The sequence below is a fragment of the Sturnira hondurensis genome, unplaced genomic scaffold (genome assembly GCF_014824575.4).
Source record: "Sturnira hondurensis isolate 20B ecotype Veracruz unplaced genomic scaffold, ASM1482457v3 Scaffold0003693, whole genome shotgun sequence".
Classification (NCBI taxonomy): Eukaryota; Metazoa; Chordata; class Mammalia; order Chiroptera; family Phyllostomidae; genus Sturnira; species Sturnira hondurensis.
This window is the reverse complement of record NW_028076324.1, coordinates 4,980,601-4,999,289: the sequence shown is the minus strand read 5'-3', so window position 1 is coordinate 4,999,289 and position 18,689 is coordinate 4,980,601. Positions and strand designations below refer to the sequence as shown.

Genomic DNA, 18,689 nt, shown 5'->3' with positions numbered 1-18,689 from the left:
CAGGTCAGACAAGGATTAGGAAGTGTTGGACTACTTAAGAATTAAAAGAAGAAAAACATAGTAGGGACATGAAAACCATTTTAAAGGAGAATGATTTACGTAACACTGGATTCTGAGAGACCTTCGGGAGAGCTGTTTATGCCCCAAAACACATTTTGCAAAAATGCCCCCACTCAACACCTCGCTGCAAAAGTCAAACAAAATAAAGGTCACAACATAGTTTTTCAGAAAAAAAGACAAAAGTCAAGAAAGTATTCCTTTCTTTAGCCTGAGAATTAACATACAGAAATAACAATTAACCTAACTTTACTAAACACAAGATAAATTGAACTTTTTAAGAAAGTGTTTTGTTTTATCAAGTTCAACTATTTCCAATAGTTTCTATCAATGCTTGGTAACAGTCAAGTGCTTCTCCTTCTAATCACAAGAAAACCTTTGATAACCTTTGATAACCTTCTTCCCAGGCAGCAAAGCCCTGGATTCCACCCTTGTTTCTCTCTCCAGTGCCTCACGTGCAAAATAGGGACACCACCATTCACCTGCTGAGAGTAACCGAGACAAGGCACACACAGCACTCAGCGCAGCACCTGTTTCTCCCAGAACAAGCTCTCCTGGCCCTCAGCCTATCAGACGGCCACGAAAAATTACCTAGGCCATTGTAACTGTGTTAACTAACAAAAGACAGTTCTTATTATTTAATAAATGGACTGATGTAGCAACACAAACAAGACAATGAATATTTTGTCTTTAAAATCAGACACATCCAGGGAATAATCATGAATGATCAGGAAATGTTTCTGTGAAAAGTTTGAGGAGGAAATAAGTATCTTATTGAGTTTTCTTAAGGAAATTAATAAACGAGATTATGAGTTTAATTATTAACTCATGAATATCAATCAGTACAATTATTTCCTTGGTGGTGAAATGTTTTGTAATATCCCTTCAATTCAAGGTTTATGCAGAATTGGGTGAAAGAGATGAAGGGATTAAGAAGTACAAATTGGTAGTTACAAAATAGTTATGGGGAAGTACAGTACAGCATGGGGAATGTGGTCAATAACATTGCAATAAATACATATGGTGTCAAGGGCATACTGGATATACCAGGGGGAACACTTTGTAAAGTATGGGATTATGTAACCAATGTGTTGTGCACCTGACACTAATAGAAGATAATATTGACTATAAACCGTAATTGAAAAATAAAATTTAAAGTTCTTTTTTTTACAAAATTCCTTTATTTATTCTTTTAAATTTCAATTTTACTGCAGTTTGACCAAAGGAAGCAATGTACCCGATTTTCTGCTGTGGCAAATTACACTTAATAAAGCAAGTTCAGATGGTGTGCAGAGAGTTCTGGAACGTAAACTCGAATACCAGAAACTCTTTAAGAGGGTGTAGAAAGTAGAAAAAAATCCTACTCCCTTTACAAACACATCCAAGGAATAATCGTGAATGATCAGGAAATGCTTCTGATCACAGCTCTCTAAACACACCGCAGACTAAGTCAAACTTGTATCCTGTACTAAGCTAGTTGGGGACCTTTGCTTAACTCATCTTTATATTCTCAAACCCTGCCACCATGAGCAATAGCTGTTCAATACATAAGTCTTGATCAATGAGAAAATAAGCTATCACAAGACTAAATAGGGTTCACAAAATTATTTCTCCACTTTGAATAGAAAAAAATAGTAAAAAAATATTCTGTCCCAGGTTGGCCACTCTGTAAGGAGTTAAAGTGTCCCTAGACTGCATACCCCCTGGCCCCGAGGCCAATCCCCAATCCAGCGAGGCTAAGGGAAACCTGGGAACCATCTCTTTTCCCCAAACTCCTATTACACATCATCACTCTCAATCTGATGGCATCACTAATTCACACTATGGTATTTTATGTAAATGCTGTTCCCTTACTAGACTCTAAGCAAGTAAAGGGCAAAGAGTGTTTTATACTCCTTTATGTTTTCCTCAGCACTTCACACACCAAATCAGCCAATGAACAACTACGTGACCTACTCTATACTCTTAAACAATATCTGTAAAAAGCTAAAAGCAAATTAAAATGATCGTGAGTAGTTTTGACATTAAATAGAAATACAAGGTCCTAAATGTCAGTCAAACAAGGGGAGTCTGGAGAAAGACAACAGCGCAGCCTAGTCTGTACGACGGTGGAAACTCCTTTTTACGACTCACTTGCCTGTCAGATTAGCACCACGTCCTTCTTCTTGTCCCCAGAATCTGAGGCAACTGTGCGAGCCAGTGTGCCCAGAACTCCCACTGCTTCTAGGTTCTGCTGGCTCAGGAAGAAACCTGTGCTTCACAGTCAAAACTGTAATTATCACCTAAAAGCCTAATGACTATAAATTTGAACACTGAGAGGAAAGGATAACTGAAAAGGAGTACTATTCTACTCTTTATTCTTCCTGTTACCAACCACCAAGAGTAGACCAGGAAAGAAAAAAACAACTTACTTTGAGCAGCCAAGTGAGCACTGAGTCACGATATGGAACAAATTTATTCTTGTTTTTGCCAGCGCTCTGGTCTGCGAGGGCTGAGATAACGAGGCCGAGGGTCGTGAGGGACCTGCATGGTGCAACAGATGATGACAATGATAAAGACCGAGTACGTCAAGTGTCGTGTTTCAGCACACAGACTGAACATCAAGATGCCTTTGAACCTGCATGAAAATGGCACTGTCAGCATTTAGCCACTCTGTTTAAAAAATACACAAATTCTAAAAGCTGATATCCCTCCTATGCTACTGTAAGCAATAAAATTGCTTAGCACAGTTTTCCCCCCATTTTTATAAACAAAAGTATAAATCACAAACCTCTGAGTCAAGATAACGACATAAACATCACACATCTTTAAGAAAGGCCACAAACCTAGTACAAGTAATCATAGGCAAAAATTATACACATAACTGCATACACATAGCCATTTGATAATAACAGAGAATTTGCATAATGGTGTCCTGTGACACCGAGGATCTCCAGTTGGTCAACTGGTTACTGATGACTCCTTATCTCACTGTGTGTCCTTCTGGGAGCCACAAAGACAGAGAAGAACCCTGTCCACAAGAGCTAATGATGTAGCCTGGGGTATAAAATACAACCATATGACAGAACTGGTGAACAAAACATTGCTTCATAAAGCCCCAACCTCTTGGAATAAATAAGCAGCACAGCAGTCATAACCGGGAAAGCCAGACGTGGCCATTACACATGCTGCTGTTTGTTCAGACAGTGAACGAAGGTCAAGGCGGACAGACTGATTATCTTTGTTACTTTCTATAACTCAGATCAGCAGTTCTCAACTGAAGGTGACTGGGCCCCCTCAGGGAGCAGAGCTGGCAATGCCTGGAGATAATTTGGGTGCCACCACTGTGGATGAGGGGAGAGAGGTGGCAGAGACTACCGCCACCTAGTGGCCAAGGGTGCCACTGAACACCCCAGAATACACAGGAACCAGGAAAGAATTGCCAGGCCCCCAATTTCTAGAAGGCTGCTCTCCAGAAACCTCTGAACTGAGACCGTGCTTCTCAGCCCATCAAACATCTGACCAAAACATAGAATAGGTCGAGCCTATACAAAATATACATATGCAAAAATTTGAAACTATTATTCCTTATAGCCTTAATGGGCCCAGGGTTTTATTCTTTTAATAATCACATGCATTCACATATTTGGCTATTAAATCAAAAGCAATAAAAAGTAAGTTCCTGAAGAATTTACTTGTTAATGTTGCTCCCCTCCTTCAGCCTGTCACCGGCGGCTCCAGTTTTTGTTGCTCGCTCACTGCCAGCCAAATCAACCAAGCTCAGTTTGCCCACTTTCTCTCCAGATGTCTAGAAAGTAAGTTGGTAAATATGAATACACAGTTAAGCAGTACACAAGGTGATACCATCTCTACAGAATGAGTTTATTATCAAAATCCTTTACCAAAGAGTTACTTACTGTTATTTCAAAATTAGTTTGTGCTGCTATAAACCAGTGCAAGAAAACTGTACAGTCTAGCAAACACAGAATTATACAAGCTGTACTATTCCAGACCAAGTTAAAGTTGTCTCAGGAAAACAGAGCCTCCCTAAATGGGACATTTTGAAGGGAACTCAATAAAATTTTCATAGGGAAGTATACAAAAACACTATTTATAAGTTACAAATTTTGATATATTTTGAAGCTGTGCTCAAAATTTCAAAAATGTTTGCCAATAATTCTAAGAAAAAAATATTTGCAATTCTTAGTGACATAAAAAATTTATCTGACTTGTATACAATGGAAGGATCCCTCAAAACTCAACACTTTCTAAAATGTTTCATATTATTCATATGTAATCATTTTCTTATCTCATAATTCCAGGTATTAAATTTATATAGTTCCCTAGTTCTGATGGTATATAAATGTATACATACATATACTGATATTCTCCTTCATCAAAAACTTTTCCTAAAAATAAAAAAATAGAAACAGACTCACAGATACAGAAAACACACTGGTAGTTGTCAGAGGCATGAAAAATGTGAAGGAATTGAGAAATGCAGATGGGCAGTAAAACACAGTCAGGAGGATGTACAGCACAGGGAATACAGTTACTAATACTGTAGTAACTACATATGGTACCAGGTGGGTACTGGAAATACCTGAGGGAAGAGTTATAAAGTATATGACTGTCTAACCAGTATGCTGTACACCTGAAACTAATACAAAATAATACTGAATGCAAAATAGAATTAAAAATAAAAATTTTAAAATGTTTTCTATTAAATCACACACATAACATTTTATATTCAGCAGCAATACAAAAAATAGGGGAAACTGATGCCAAATCCTATAGGCTGGACCATTTTTTAAACCTTTCCTTTAAAATACACATTTGTATTTATTTCCATAAATAAACATGTTACGACAAAAGGAAATTCAGCTTCCCAAATCAAAAGTACATTTGGTTTAAAGAAAAAGTCTTCAGTGTGTTTTTTGTTTTATGCTGAAAAGGAAATAGGAAACAAAGAACTTTTTGTTGTTTTACTAATATTGCTGTGATGGTAAAAGAAGAAAAATATGCTTTCGACAAACAAAAACCCTGCCAAAATAAAGCACTTTGCCAGGGTGATAATTTTAGCTTCTGGTATTTGAAACTGATTTGCTGGGGGTTACACATCATAACAAAATATGCAAAAGTTCATATTAAAAGAAGGAAACAAATGTGTAAGTCCACAGAGGAGTTTTCCATGTGTAGAAGCATTTACATCTCTGGTTCTATTTATTCTTACAAGTTTGAAGACCAAATACTCCATATTTATTCCATAAATGCAGCAATCTGACAGTTACAATTTCCCTAGTGCAATTTATTCCTTCTGATACTTAGCTGCTTAACTGAAGGTAGTATTTCAAAAGTACCTCCACTGAATCAGCTACAGTATTAACATTAGCTTATACCATTAGCCATCATAGTTTATGAGTCAAAAAAATGTTGTGGCAAAGACTCTGGACCGTTTGTTTGTACTTCTGCTCCGCCTTCCTTCAGCTGGAGAGGGTGGAGAGCTAAACACTATATTACTCAGACTCCTGTGCAGGCCGGGGTTCAGGACGTGGCTTAGGCTCTGTCAGTCAGATACACTTGATTAAGATTTAGAAATGAGAAGGAAAGCAGAGGTCATCCTGTGCCTCTTTTGGGGTTGTTTGGCTGGGAAGCAGGATTGTGTGCTCCTTAACCATGGAAGCCCCTATGCTGCCCTGGATCACAGCTATGGGGTGTGCCTGGGACTCACAGCTCACAGCATAGAGGTGGCTTCAGAGATAGCATCCTGGTCTATGAGGAAGTGTTGTTCTGGGAATTATTCCTGGAGATTCAGTCTAGAACCCCCTCCCCCTCAGGTGTTTCAGCAACTTTGCAGACACCCAAATCCCTCCTTTAAAGCTCTTTCTGTTTACCCAGCATGACTTCTGTTTCTTGTTCTGTGTCCTAACTGATATACATGTTTGGTTAGGATTTTAAGTCATCTAACACCTGAAGGGAATAAGATAAACCATGATCTACTTCAAAAATTCTTTTTAATAAGTCAGATATCTGAACACCTACCCCAGACTTCACGTCGTACAAAGTATGTGTGAGGGTGATTTTGAAGACTGCGTGGGATCGGCTACTCTCCTCATTCATGTTGGTTGCAGCGACCGTGCGCGATTTGTTACCCTCAGACATCAATGACTCGATATCCTAAGTGAGAACAAGTCACAGACACACATTTCACTATCTGCCTAATATATAGTAAAACTGGTATACTACAAAAATACATTACAAGTTGCACTATGAGGCAGACCTATTTGGCATTTACACTTTGTTTTTCAGTGAACATGAAACCCCATAGAGCACAATAGCCACACTGCCCATGAAAACAAAACAAACACACTATGTTCTGTGTGTGCAGAGTGGCATCTTCCACTGAGAGTTAGAAAAGTTTAGACATTAAGTGTTGAGTCTCACAAAATCAACAAATATGCCCTGCCAATCCTCATCTAGAAATCTGGAAAAAAGATTAGTTTCTTTAATCACAGAAGTAATAGAAGTTGACTGTTAAATCAAATTAGATTACATGAATAAGCAACAAGCAAAAGTAATCTGTTACCCCCTCAAGCAGGCAGAGTATTACCTTACCACCTTGACGCATACCTTACCAAAACTATTTTTAAAAATAAAAACTTCAGGAGACTAATTTTCTGCACTACTCTGTTGCCGTTACTGCTAAAACAGAAGACAGCATGGTGCAATATAGAAGGATCATGTGATCTTCATTTCTTTAAATGTCATATGCTCTAAAACAGTTACTTAATCAGTCTGAATTTTAGTTTCACAAGTAACAGTACAGAGCTCTAATACCATCTACCTTCCAAAGACTGAACTGAGCAACAACAAAGATGGTCTGTGTGAAGTTCACCAGTTACCCTCTTTTATCCAGCCTCCTCCTCTTTCCAGTAAAGGAACCCAATCTTCAGCTGAGCATATTGCAGCAGAGCTAAGGGACATTTCCCAGATGCCCTTGCAGCTCAGTCTGGCCATATGAGTAAGTTTTAGCAAATGAGAGGTAAAGGATAATACAGGTCACTGGAAATTCTCCTTCAAGGGAGTAGGCATGCCATTGCATCCTGGCTCTCAGAGCCATCTTAAACTATAAGAGTGAGGGCATTACCATAGAGCTGGCTGAAATCTAGGTTCCTAAAGGCACCTTTGGAATCAACACACCAGCCCTTTCACCATTCATTCGTTCACTCAAATATATATTGAAAGCACCTACTATGTGCCAGGTACATTTTAACATACTAAGGACATAGAATGATCAAAACATAATTCATATTCTAAGGAATTTAAATCCTGTTACACTGTTTCTGTTATATATAGCCAAACTTAATCCTAGCTCACATATACAAAAACCTTTGAAAATCCTAAGGTGCTGTATAAATTAAGAAGAATAATATTTTTTTATTTAATTCTTATTCAAGTACAGTTTTCTGTTTTATATTCCCTGCTCCCCCCAGTGCTCTCCACCTCCCTCCCATTTCCGCCCCCCACCGTAATTATTGTCCATGTGTCCTTTGAGAAGAATAATATTTAAGGAAAAAGTCAGTATTATAAATAAAATACCTCAATTTAAAAACATTAACCGCAAAAAGAGATATAGATAGGTACCAAAATGGAAAAAATTACTATTTTCTAGATCCATTCTAACTCCACTTTGAACCCCTTAAATCTGACAGTCCTGAGGCTTAGTGTGAAAGCCTTGTCCGATGTAGTCTGCATTTATTCACTGGTCTCTAATCTGTTGTCTCATGCATGCACTCTGTATTTAGCCTTTTAATTTTTTAAACAACAAGTCTTTTCATACTTTCTAATCTCTGAGCTCTCAAAACAATCTTGATCTCTCTCCAATGTTGCACAAATGTGCTCTCAAATGGTCATTATCAATAAACTAACAATACCTAACCTGTATATAAATATTCTGAAGTTTTCAAAGACTCTTCACCTGCATTAACCCATCTGTTCTCCTCCAGGAAGCCTTCCCAGACACCACCCTCCCGATGCCTACACATTCCCTTAAGTTAGGGTACGCTCCTTGAAACTCCGGTGAACCCCGAATATGCATCTGTCACGGCACTGTAAACCATGCTGTTTTACCTGTATAGTGCCTGTAAGAAGCTTACAGAAGCTTACAGAGGTAATGGACCATCTTGTTCATTTTTTATATTCTCAGCACCTAGCACAATGACTGGCACATGGCAGGTATTCAACACTTACTAAATGAAGTATCGACGATATTTCAAATAAAAGAACTGATTAATGAACAAAAAACAAATGAACCTACCTCATTAGGTAGTCAAAACAGTGAAACTAATTTCTACTTTAAAAACTCGGACAAAGAGGGTGAGTGAAGTACAGTAAATGATCCAGAATCATACAGGAGTTGTACAAAAGGATTAAGTGTCACCGATCGACATGCACTGACTCTTAAGTCAATGTCCACCACATCATCTCGTGTCACCCCGCGCCCACTTCCCCAGTGCACAAAGCCGGGTGGCTTCCCGAAGAGCACAACCATGAAGTCTGGAAATGGAGAGAGCTGACAAAAGCCAGTAAGTGATTCTCTCAGACGAAAAACAGCCTTTGAACTCCACCTACTTAACTCAGTACATGTGATTTCATTAAACCCAGCAAATTGTAAGCAGCTTCATTATTTTATGTACTACTAGGGAAGATAAAAGCTGACATTTACCATTCTACACTACATCACAACTTTGGAGTTGGTAAAACATGAAAAAATTGTGTGTCTCACAACAGATGAATAGGTGTATCTTACAAATGAACACGTTCTTTCACAGCTTTTTAAGTAAAAATTGTTGTAAAAATAATTTATGAAGTGATACTGCTGTAATTTTTTTATTTCAAAAATAGTAATAATCACAAATTAAACAAAAAAATTGCTACACTGAAATTGGTTATCACATAAAGGATGCTGTTACCTTATAGCTCGTGACAGCCAGTTTAGAAAGTCCATCCACATAGGGTCCCAACACACTGTGCTCTCTGACTTTTAAAGTTTGACGGCTTCTGTTTGTTCAAAACAAAGAAACAATTTTTAAACAATAACCTGTTTTTTAAAGGACTCAACTGTGTGCCATAAAATACATACTGAATTCAACAAAGATCCCATATAAATAAAACCAACTGACTTGATCCCAGAAGAATTTAAACCAAAATTTTAAATTTTGACTTAGTCACAAAAACTTCACAATGTGGTAAAATATCACATCACTCAAAAGGGTACACTGTGGGATGTCTATTTACTACCATAAAGAATGCAGGGTCAAATAGATACAAACAATCTGATTGTCACATCACAGAATGTGGTGCAGAGCACAGAAATTCAATAAACGTTAACTGTGCAAAAAAGAAAAATTATAGGCCAACCCGGATCGTGATAAACACAAGCAAAAGACAACAAATAATGAATCTGATGACGACTGAAAAACCTAAAACTGGGCTTAATTATCTCAGGGCCGCAGGGTTTTCTAAAACTGGAAAAAGAGTCACAGCCTTTACCACGTTGACAGACTGAGGAAAAAAATGCATGGTCATTTCAATAAACATAGGATAAAGTTTTCAATAAAATTAAATACTCATTCATAATTTTTTAAAAAATAAGCCTCTTAGCAAACAAAGAACTGATAAACCCAGGGAAGGACATCTGCCTAAAACCTAGAGCATATACTACAGTTAATGATATCAACCAAAAATATTAGAAATATTTCTTGATGACTGATTCATGACATGAATTATATCTCAAAAACTCTTTAAAAAATAAAATCATTATACTGTAAAAATATTTGCTGATGGTGAGATTACACAGGATTCTTACTATGTAAAAATATTTTCTGCCCTGGCTGGTGTGGCTCAGTGGATTGAGCACTGGCCTGTGAACCAAAGGGTCACTGGTTCGGTTCCCAGTCAGAGCACATGTCTGGGTGCTGGGCCAGGTCCCCAGTGGGGGGGGTGTGAGAGGCAACCACACATTGATGATTCCCTCCCCTTCTTCCTCCCTTTCCCTCTGTCTAAAAATAAAAATCTTAAAAAAATATTTTCTAGTGATTTGGACTCTTTTATCACCCTAGGATCAACCACTTAAAACTTCACTTATTATGATAAAACTGCATAAAGTAGACATAGAACAATCATTTAACTTAGCTCTGACTTTGGAATATATTCTAACCTTTTCCTGACCCTTTTTCCCTTTACTTTAAAAACAATGTATACCATACTATCTCCTGAGTAAAACATAATTACCTTATTACACATGGTACATGCTGAATTAATAAAATTAGTATTTAAATAACAAAAGTTATCTTGTCTTTCACTAAAAAGGTATCACTTTTACAGTTTCCAATCTACTCACTTCAACTGCTCAGAAACACTGCACAAACCTCCAGAACTTCCCCGGGGGACAACAGCAGCAAACACACATCAAGCACGTCCTATGCGCCATACAGTTCTGAGACCCCGTACCACCCCAGCCTGCCTTCACACAGCCCTCGGGGGTGTCAAACTCTCTGTACAAGTGAGGCCTAGAAAGTATGAGACCTTGGTCAACAGGTAACAATTAATGGACCCAGAATCAGAACTAGGTAAATCCAAAACCCAAGCTGTTAATTACTCAACTACACACAAGACTAACATGTAAGAAGTTATGAAAAAAACTGTAGATAAAGTTCAAGCTACACCACACAAGTACTGTGGAATACAAAACACAAGAATGAAGCCAGCTGAGACTTTCTGAGTAGCTATGGGGTGGACCTCTAAGAAAACAATGGTCTTTACAAAGATGAAGGTGTGAGACAAAGTATTCAGGGTACAGCCAGAAAAAGCACAAGAGACAACGTTCAGCAAGATGTGGGAGTTTAGGCCATAGCCATCCTACCTCCGGTCTCCTTCTGTGCTGTGCTGACTTCCCTGCACACAGCCCTCCAGCCACTCTGGCCAGCTGGGTCCCTTCCCAAACAAGGGACTTCTCCGACATACTTTGGCATGAGCTGTCCCCTGTGCTGGATTGGTTCTCACCTAACTTCATGGTGAACAAACTCCTACTCCACACAGAATTTATCGAGCACGTTCTAGTGAATCTTCCCCTTCTCTGGGTGAAGATACTCATTTTGATGGAGCGATGACTCACCACCTCTAACGCCACCTGCCCTCGATCACCCTCGTCATCCAGACATAAGACGATGTCCCCTCGTCATCCCCGCATGCTCTGTAAGCCCCGGCTCCCCTGGCTCTTTGACCTCCCGAACACTGCTCTTACATCAGTAAGCCACAAGCTGTGGTTGTGATCTGTTTCTTTCTCTCCACTGTTGCACTTCCTTAAAATCTGAACTCAGAGAATACTGTGCAGTGAACAGATTTCCTCAGACACCTCATCTTCCTCATTAGGTTCAGATATGACTACAGAGTGACAACAGCATTTTTTAAGGCTTCCTAATACTTCTGAGCCACTTCTATTTCAAAGTAAATGTCATAAAAAAGGACTTTTTAAAATCCAGATCTTTAAAATTAACTGTCCTAAAGTCCAGTTCCATACTTATATACCTCTCTCTCACTTCACAGCCGGTCACCAAACAGCTGAATTCCCCCTGAAACTTCTTGGCTAAAAAAATATTAATAGGCCCTGGCTGGTATAGCTCAGTGGACTGAGTGCAGGCCTGCAAACCAAAGGATCGCAGTTCGATTCCCAGTCAGGGCACATGCCTGGGTTGCAGGCCAGTTCCCAGCATGGTACGCACGAGAGGCAACCATACATCGATATTTCTCTCCCTCTCCCCTTCCCTTCCCCTCTAAAGATAAATAAATAATAAAAATATTTTTAAAAATACTAATAACGGACCAGATTAAGGATACCAGTTAGCAGATACTAAGTACCTTAATTTTCATTACACATTTTTTATGTGTGGCTTTGGACGCATATGAGAAGGGCAGTCTGACCCAAGTGCATGCCATTCGACCATACTTCTCGGTCCCACCTTAGCTCGAACTTCCAAAGCCCAGAATTGGGTGCAGGAAGCCACTCAATGAAACTAACAGCAAATCACAACAACAATAACTAAACAACTACATAAAATCACAAAGACAATACCTAGATAAATAACTCTCTACCAGAATGCAATAAAAAAAAATTCATTAAGCCAACTTATCATGTCTGTTCTGGTCCATAATATTACAATATTAAAGTCGCAAAGTTATTTACCCTTTGGGATCAAGAAGGTCTCTGACTTTTTCATTATAAATTTCCATATAGGATACTTCTACTTTAAAACTCTGCTCTTCATTTTCCTCTTTCTGAGTTCGTTCAAAGAGCCCACTACAGAGTCTTGGGATTAATCCAGGTTGGTCAGCTGTACCCATCATAGTGTAAGATTTTCCAGATCCTAGAAAATGAAAATCACAGTTATTACTGTCTCTTTGAGAAGCCGAAACACATAACCCTCTTTCCAGTGCTCATAATAAATTACTAGCACTTGGAAAATACCCAAAATAAAATGAGAAATATACCCAAATAGAGTGATGAGACTAAGTACTGAAAAAGTAAAAGTGTAAAAGTCAAAAGTCAAAGTCAAAAGTCAAAAATAAATATCCTTTAGGAAGAAAACAAAAACCTTCTTTAAATACCTTCAGAGTTTAAAAAGTTACTTAAAACAAATGAAAAATAGTTTTCTAAAATCAACTGGAAAGATCCACTGATTAATAATATCATTGTGCTTGCTCTCAACCATAGTGTCAAAAATATATGTTATCCTTATAGGCCCCAGACCTAAGTAACCTACTTTGGCAACAGTGTAGAAACCAGCATAATTTTTTTCTACTATAAAGTTATTTTCTCTGTTGTATCAAGACAACATATTCATGAAAGGCAATTTAGGAAACACCAGAAAATAGAAAGAAAAAAATTCACGCACTCATAGTCTTCAGTATACTTTTCCCCTGTTTTGTAGCAGTGATTTTGTAAACACGCCTTTAAATGCAAGTTGCTGCTTTTGTCACCTGTCACTTTATCAGTATCATGATACACTAAAACTAACACACCACTGCCTAGGTCCCAGGCCTTCCCTAAAAGTTTCAACATGTTAACTCACTGTGACAACCCTGTATGGAAGGTTGTCAATGCTTCACAGATAAGGACACTGAGATGCAAGTCTCACAGCTAGTCAATGGCAGGAGCAGGGCTGGAGCTGGGATAACTTGGATCAGAGTCGTTGCCCTTGTAACCATTATACACACTGCCTCTTAAAAATACACACATGTGTCCGTGAAGAACAGTTTTCAACTGGACAAGCCATACAGTATGCCCTTCGCTTTGAGAAGATTTTCCTTCCTGTTGACCACAAAGGTACGGTAGTCAAAATGCTCCTCATCAATCATAACTGATAAGATGCTAACAATATGTATCCTTTTTGGTATATTCTCTGTTATGACCCTTAAGACTTTAAAAAACACATATTTAATGTTACCAGTCTGTCCGTAGGCAAAGATACATGCATTATAGCCATCAAAAGCATTTTGAAGAATATTCTCCCCAAGGCACTTAAAAACATCATCTTGACCTAAAAGAGAGAGAGAGAGGAGAGGATGTTTTAAGCCAGAACCACACATAAATAATTAAAGGAAAAAAAACCTCTCAGAAATGTACTTTTTTTCAGCTTATCTCCCAAACGATTTTTAAACTTGATGAATGCTTCCAAAGGGTAATGTTCTTCAGAGTATTTCTAGATAGCACATAAGGAGTAAAAAGTTCCTGATAATATGAACTTACCTTAGTAAGCACTGATTAAAATCTTCTGCAATACAAAAAGCTAGTGAACTGCTAATCTAGGAAACTGTGATCCTAAGTATACAAAATGTAAACTTGGGACTTAGGTGGACCTGAAATTAACTATGTATCACTCAGATAATATTTTATTGAGTAGGTACTAGAGTTCAAAACAATCACATGTATCAATCCCCTCTCCTTTCCCTCAATGATTTTTTTTCATTTGGAAACATTTACTTTTTATTTTTTAAAGTTTATAAGGCAGAAATGGTCTCACCAGGCAGAAAATACTACCCTGGAACAAAATTTCAAGTGTCTTTATAAAAACATACAGTTGTGGTTAAATTCACAGGTAGCTGGTTTTACTTCTGCTGCCGAACATTTGGAACCAGTGGTCTGTGGTAGCGAGCAGCAGTTCTCCAGGGACTCTTTGGTTTTTTCTTGTCTCAGTGGCAAATCTAGGTTACAGAGTCTAAAATATATACCAGCTAGGAGATGGTGGGAGATATTGAAAACTTTTTCCTGCTTTCTATCATAGATATAAATAATAGGGTCAAACACTCCTCTATAGGCTAAATTAAATATGCCATTCAACCTTGAGTCTTGAATATTGTGGTGATATTGTGATTTATAAGAAAAATATATTTGGCCATTCACATGCCTTAGGATTTTTCCAAGTGTTAAAAGTTAAAAATATGTCTTTTTTTATATTAATGAGGTGACTTTTGGGCCAAACCCCTCTGGGGAGAGGGGAAAGGCTAGACAGAGAATCAATCATTGGCTAATGATTATCACTCACATTTCATATATAATGAAGCCTCCATAAAAACTGAAAAGGTCAGGGTTTGGAAAGCTTCCAGGTTGGTGAACACGTGGAGATTTGGGGAGAGAGGTGCACCTGGAGACAGCATGGGAGCTACCTTTCCCCTACACCTTGCCCTGTGTGTCTCTTCTATCTGCCTATTCCTGAATTATACCTTTTTATAATAAACTGGCAACCTAGAAGTAAAATGTTCCCCTGAGTTTTGTGAGACACTTTAGCAAATTAATTGACCCAAAGGAGGTGGTGGTGGGAATCTCTGATTTACAGCCAATCGGTCTGAAGTACAGGCAACAACCTAAACTTGTGACTGGTGTTTTTCGTCCAAGGAGGGGATCACCGGAATCTGCACTTTAGAGCTGGTTGGTCAGAAGCACAGGTAACAACCTGGACTTGAGACTGGTGTCTGAAGTGGGCCATAGAGGTGGGGGGCAGTCTTAACCTGTGGGATCTGATGCTGTCTCCAGGTAAATAGTGTCAGAATTGAACTGAATTACAGGACATCTACCTTTTGTCTGCAGCATTGCTTACTGGTGATAGAGGAGAGATACCTCTGCCCCCGTGAACTAGAATTGGGATCTGGACACACTTTAAATATGAGAGACCCAGATGCTGCTATGTTTGTTATGTTTTAAATGCTATAAATAGCAGTCCATTATGCCTTACTTCCTAGTTACTTTACCAGATTAGCACATCATCATCATCATACTTCCGATACTGAAGCAGTCCTTAAAGTCATCATCAGGCCAGCTAGACTGAATTCACCTTAACTTTTGAAACAGCTGTAGCACTACAGCTTCTCATGATAAAAGCCAACACAACATGACACTCAATATCTAAAAGAGATTGCTTAGAAACAGGTGTCATAAGCAGTTAGGAGTAAAGGGAATAGAGGGCTGTCACTATAGTCTTACACTTGTGGTGAAAGGGGCTTGAGACAGTCATCATTGAAGAGAGTAAGAGAACAACAGAATTCTAGAGCAAATTCAGAAAGAACATGGTATGGTCCTCTTCATTAGAGAAAACAGAACAGGGAAGGCTTAGGTGATTCACTCGGTCACAGTGGGCAGTCAGGAGTAGAGCCTGGCTTACACTCGAGCTTCCACTTTCTCTGTGGCTGGTCATTCGTCACACCAAGCTGCCCCTCTAAGCACATCAGAGAGCATCTAAGGGAATCCAAGTGACTGCTGTGTGCCACTGGTGCCATGCAAGGCCTGGGGATGCGTGTACGATAACCTCAGCCTGTTGATCTGACTGCGCCATCTTCAACCAGGAACAGGACACTGTGGAGCTCCCATCTCCCAACCAATGTAACAACTCTAACGGCACAGATTAGAGGGAATTCTCTATATAGTTTTACAAGTTATACAAAATAATACTATGATAAATTATGGAAAAATATTAAAACACCTTTTCTATATTATTGGTAGTTAAAAGGATGCTTACCTGCATACTTTTCTTTGACAGATTCATCCATAGACCAGAAACAATGGTCATATGCAAACACCTGTTGAAAAATGAAAATAACACAGTGTGTATTAAGAACACAACTTTAACATGCTTATAATAACAATGTCATAACATTGATAACATTGTTCATAACGTACAATGAAAATAATTTTCTGTCCCATAATGAAGACTATTAAATTACTTATAGTATAGCCTTACAATGAACAATAAGCACCCTATAAATGATATAAAACTTTACTTCACATGGAAAACTTCACAATGTTAAATGAAAAAAAGCGGTTACAAAACAATATGTACAATATGATGGCTACTACACACACACACACACACACACACACACAGAGTTACATGCACATAAAATATATTTCTGCATGATAAGTATTGCTTTCTTTGCATTTTTATGTAGCCTACATTTTTATTTTTCTGAGAAAATAAAAATATTTTTGAAAAACAAAGTGTAAAGATGATTACTATAGCAAGTTGGAAATAGCTATGAAACAGCAGATTCTTTAAATAAATTATAACATATCCATGTGCAATACTGCACAGCTTCCCGATTGTAAGAGACTAATAAGAATGTTTACACATTAATGCAAAAGTTACAGGAGTCTGGGCCATGATCCCATATTTATACAAAAGTCTACACAGATAAAAAGTAGGAAGAATAGATAGCTGGTGGGACATCACAGATGGATTTGTTTAGATTGTTTACGTTTATTACTTTCTAAAATAGGCACTTTTTTGGAATCTCTGAAAAGTGTTTTCCACTTTTTGGATTTCAGGTTTTATAGTTTAGTCTTTTTAAGGATTTGAAGTGTAATTATTTTTAAATTCACTTCAGTTTACATTGGAACGTTCCCACTCTTGGTGTCTGTTGCCTTGCCTCCTGATGACAGGTTTCCTTTTGTATCCTTGTATCTTGGTCTACAAGTGCATCGGCAGTTTGTGTTTTGTGGCTTATGGAGTGCTTGTTTTTTTCCTCTCCCTTTGGCTACCTTTATACGATGAGCCCTGATGGCAATCCCAGTTACCAAAGCCCAGACTGTGGTCTTCCCAAAGCCCAGTGACGTCTCCACTCCCTTCTATTTACAGACGCTAGCTCAGGACTGGTGGCCAAAACCCACTTTTTAAGCTTTCACCCATGGTGGAGCGGCGCCCAAATCAGTTTTCACGTGGCAAGCTTCTCCAGCCCTCACCCATACACCAGCACTCTTTGTAATCTGCAAGAGTTGAACTTCTAGCACCTCTGCTAACTTGTGTCTGATCCTAAGGACCAGTAAAGACGCTGCTTCAGCCCCAGCTTGCTGCTGGTCTCCAAAGTTACATATGTTGTTTTTGAATATGACATGATTTTAATATTTTAAAATATTTTATCTGTCCTGACTCTGAGTTTGGAGTTGGCAGGAGAATGTTTCTGCGTGAACTCACAAGGATATCTGAACCAGAGGCCTATCTTAAAGTTAATTTTTAACAAAGGAAGTTAGATTAGGATGGTAAATTATATATACTATATATCCCCCATCCCACCTGAAATTAACTCATAATGATGGAGAGATGGAGGGGAAGAGACCAAAAGAAAAAAAGGTGGGGGGGAAGAAGTGCAAACTTCTGAAAACAAAATTGCTTGCTTACACCCGGATCAGAAATTGAGAATCCCCAAAAATAGTTGCAGTGAGACTGATGGGGAGTGAGGCGGAGTGGGAGCCCCAGTAAGACAAGAGACAAACTGCCCAGCAGGAGATGGATGCACAGAGCAACTCTAGAAGTGAGCACACCAGGCCAACAGCTGAATGAGCAAGAGGGGACCCTGGGGCCACCAACAGGATGACTGCTCAAAAATGCTTCCAAAAAGGAATAAGAAGTACAAAACGGCAGTTACAAAATAGTCGAGGGATGTCAAGCTCAGCATAGGAATGTAGTCAACGATACTGTAATACTACGTTTGGTGTCAGGTGGGTGCTAGATTGATCGGGGAGGGGAGGGTCACTTCATCAGTTATATAAATGTCTAACCACCATGCTGTACACCTGAAACATGGAATGTTGACTGTAACTGACCAAAAATTTTAAATGCCTGGTACGTAGAAATAAATTGATTAAAAATAAATAAAAATAAAAACACCTTCCAAGCAGGGAAGGATCAGACCACCCATACTTTGAGCAAACCAGCAGGTAGAGGAGGCATATGCTCCCTGGGATGGGGCAGTGACGCAGAAGACAGGCCAGGAAGGCAAGCCGAAGCCCAATGGCTGGCAACGGCCAAGGGGGCAGGGCCCCGGGTCCCGGAAGCTGCCACCCAGCTGCAGTACCATGTGGTACATTACTAATTCTCAATGTTTTTCCAAAGCTGAACATATGTCCATCAGTAATGGTGGTGGCTCACTATGTCAGCAATTCTCCAACAGGAAGAGGAGGAAAAGAAGAAGGAAGGTGGAAGGTGGTCCCAAAGGACTGTGTATCAAAGTTTTGGGTAGGGACTGCTTTTCAAGCTACATTCATCAGCCAGGGTGAGAATCACTTCAGCATGGTAAGATTAAACAAAATGTAAAGTTCAAATTAA

The 18,689-nt window shown here is 38.8% G+C and overlaps 1 protein-coding gene across 2 annotated transcripts in view; it reads right to left on the bottom strand.

Annotated features, from left to right (window-relative positions):
- KIF13B (kinesin family member 13B) overlaps positions 1-18,689 on the bottom strand; it is a 175,865-nt gene that overhangs the window by 97,745 nt on the left and 59,431 nt on the right. For both annotated transcript variants that reach the window (XM_037042195.1, XM_037042196.1), the window contains exons 4-10: positions 16,107-16,167; positions 13,542-13,634; positions 12,281-12,461; positions 9,009-9,096; positions 6,079-6,213; positions 3,732-3,844; positions 2,469-2,580 (exon numbers count right to left, since the gene is read on the bottom strand). In XM_037042195.1, coding sequence (XP_036898090.1) covers positions 2,469-2,580; positions 3,732-3,844; positions 6,079-6,213; positions 9,009-9,096; positions 12,281-12,461; positions 13,542-13,634; positions 16,107-16,167 — 783 coding nt within the window. The remainder of the gene's footprint in view (positions 1-2,468; positions 2,581-3,731; positions 3,845-6,078; positions 6,214-9,008; positions 9,097-12,280; positions 12,462-13,541; positions 13,635-16,106; positions 16,168-18,689) is intronic.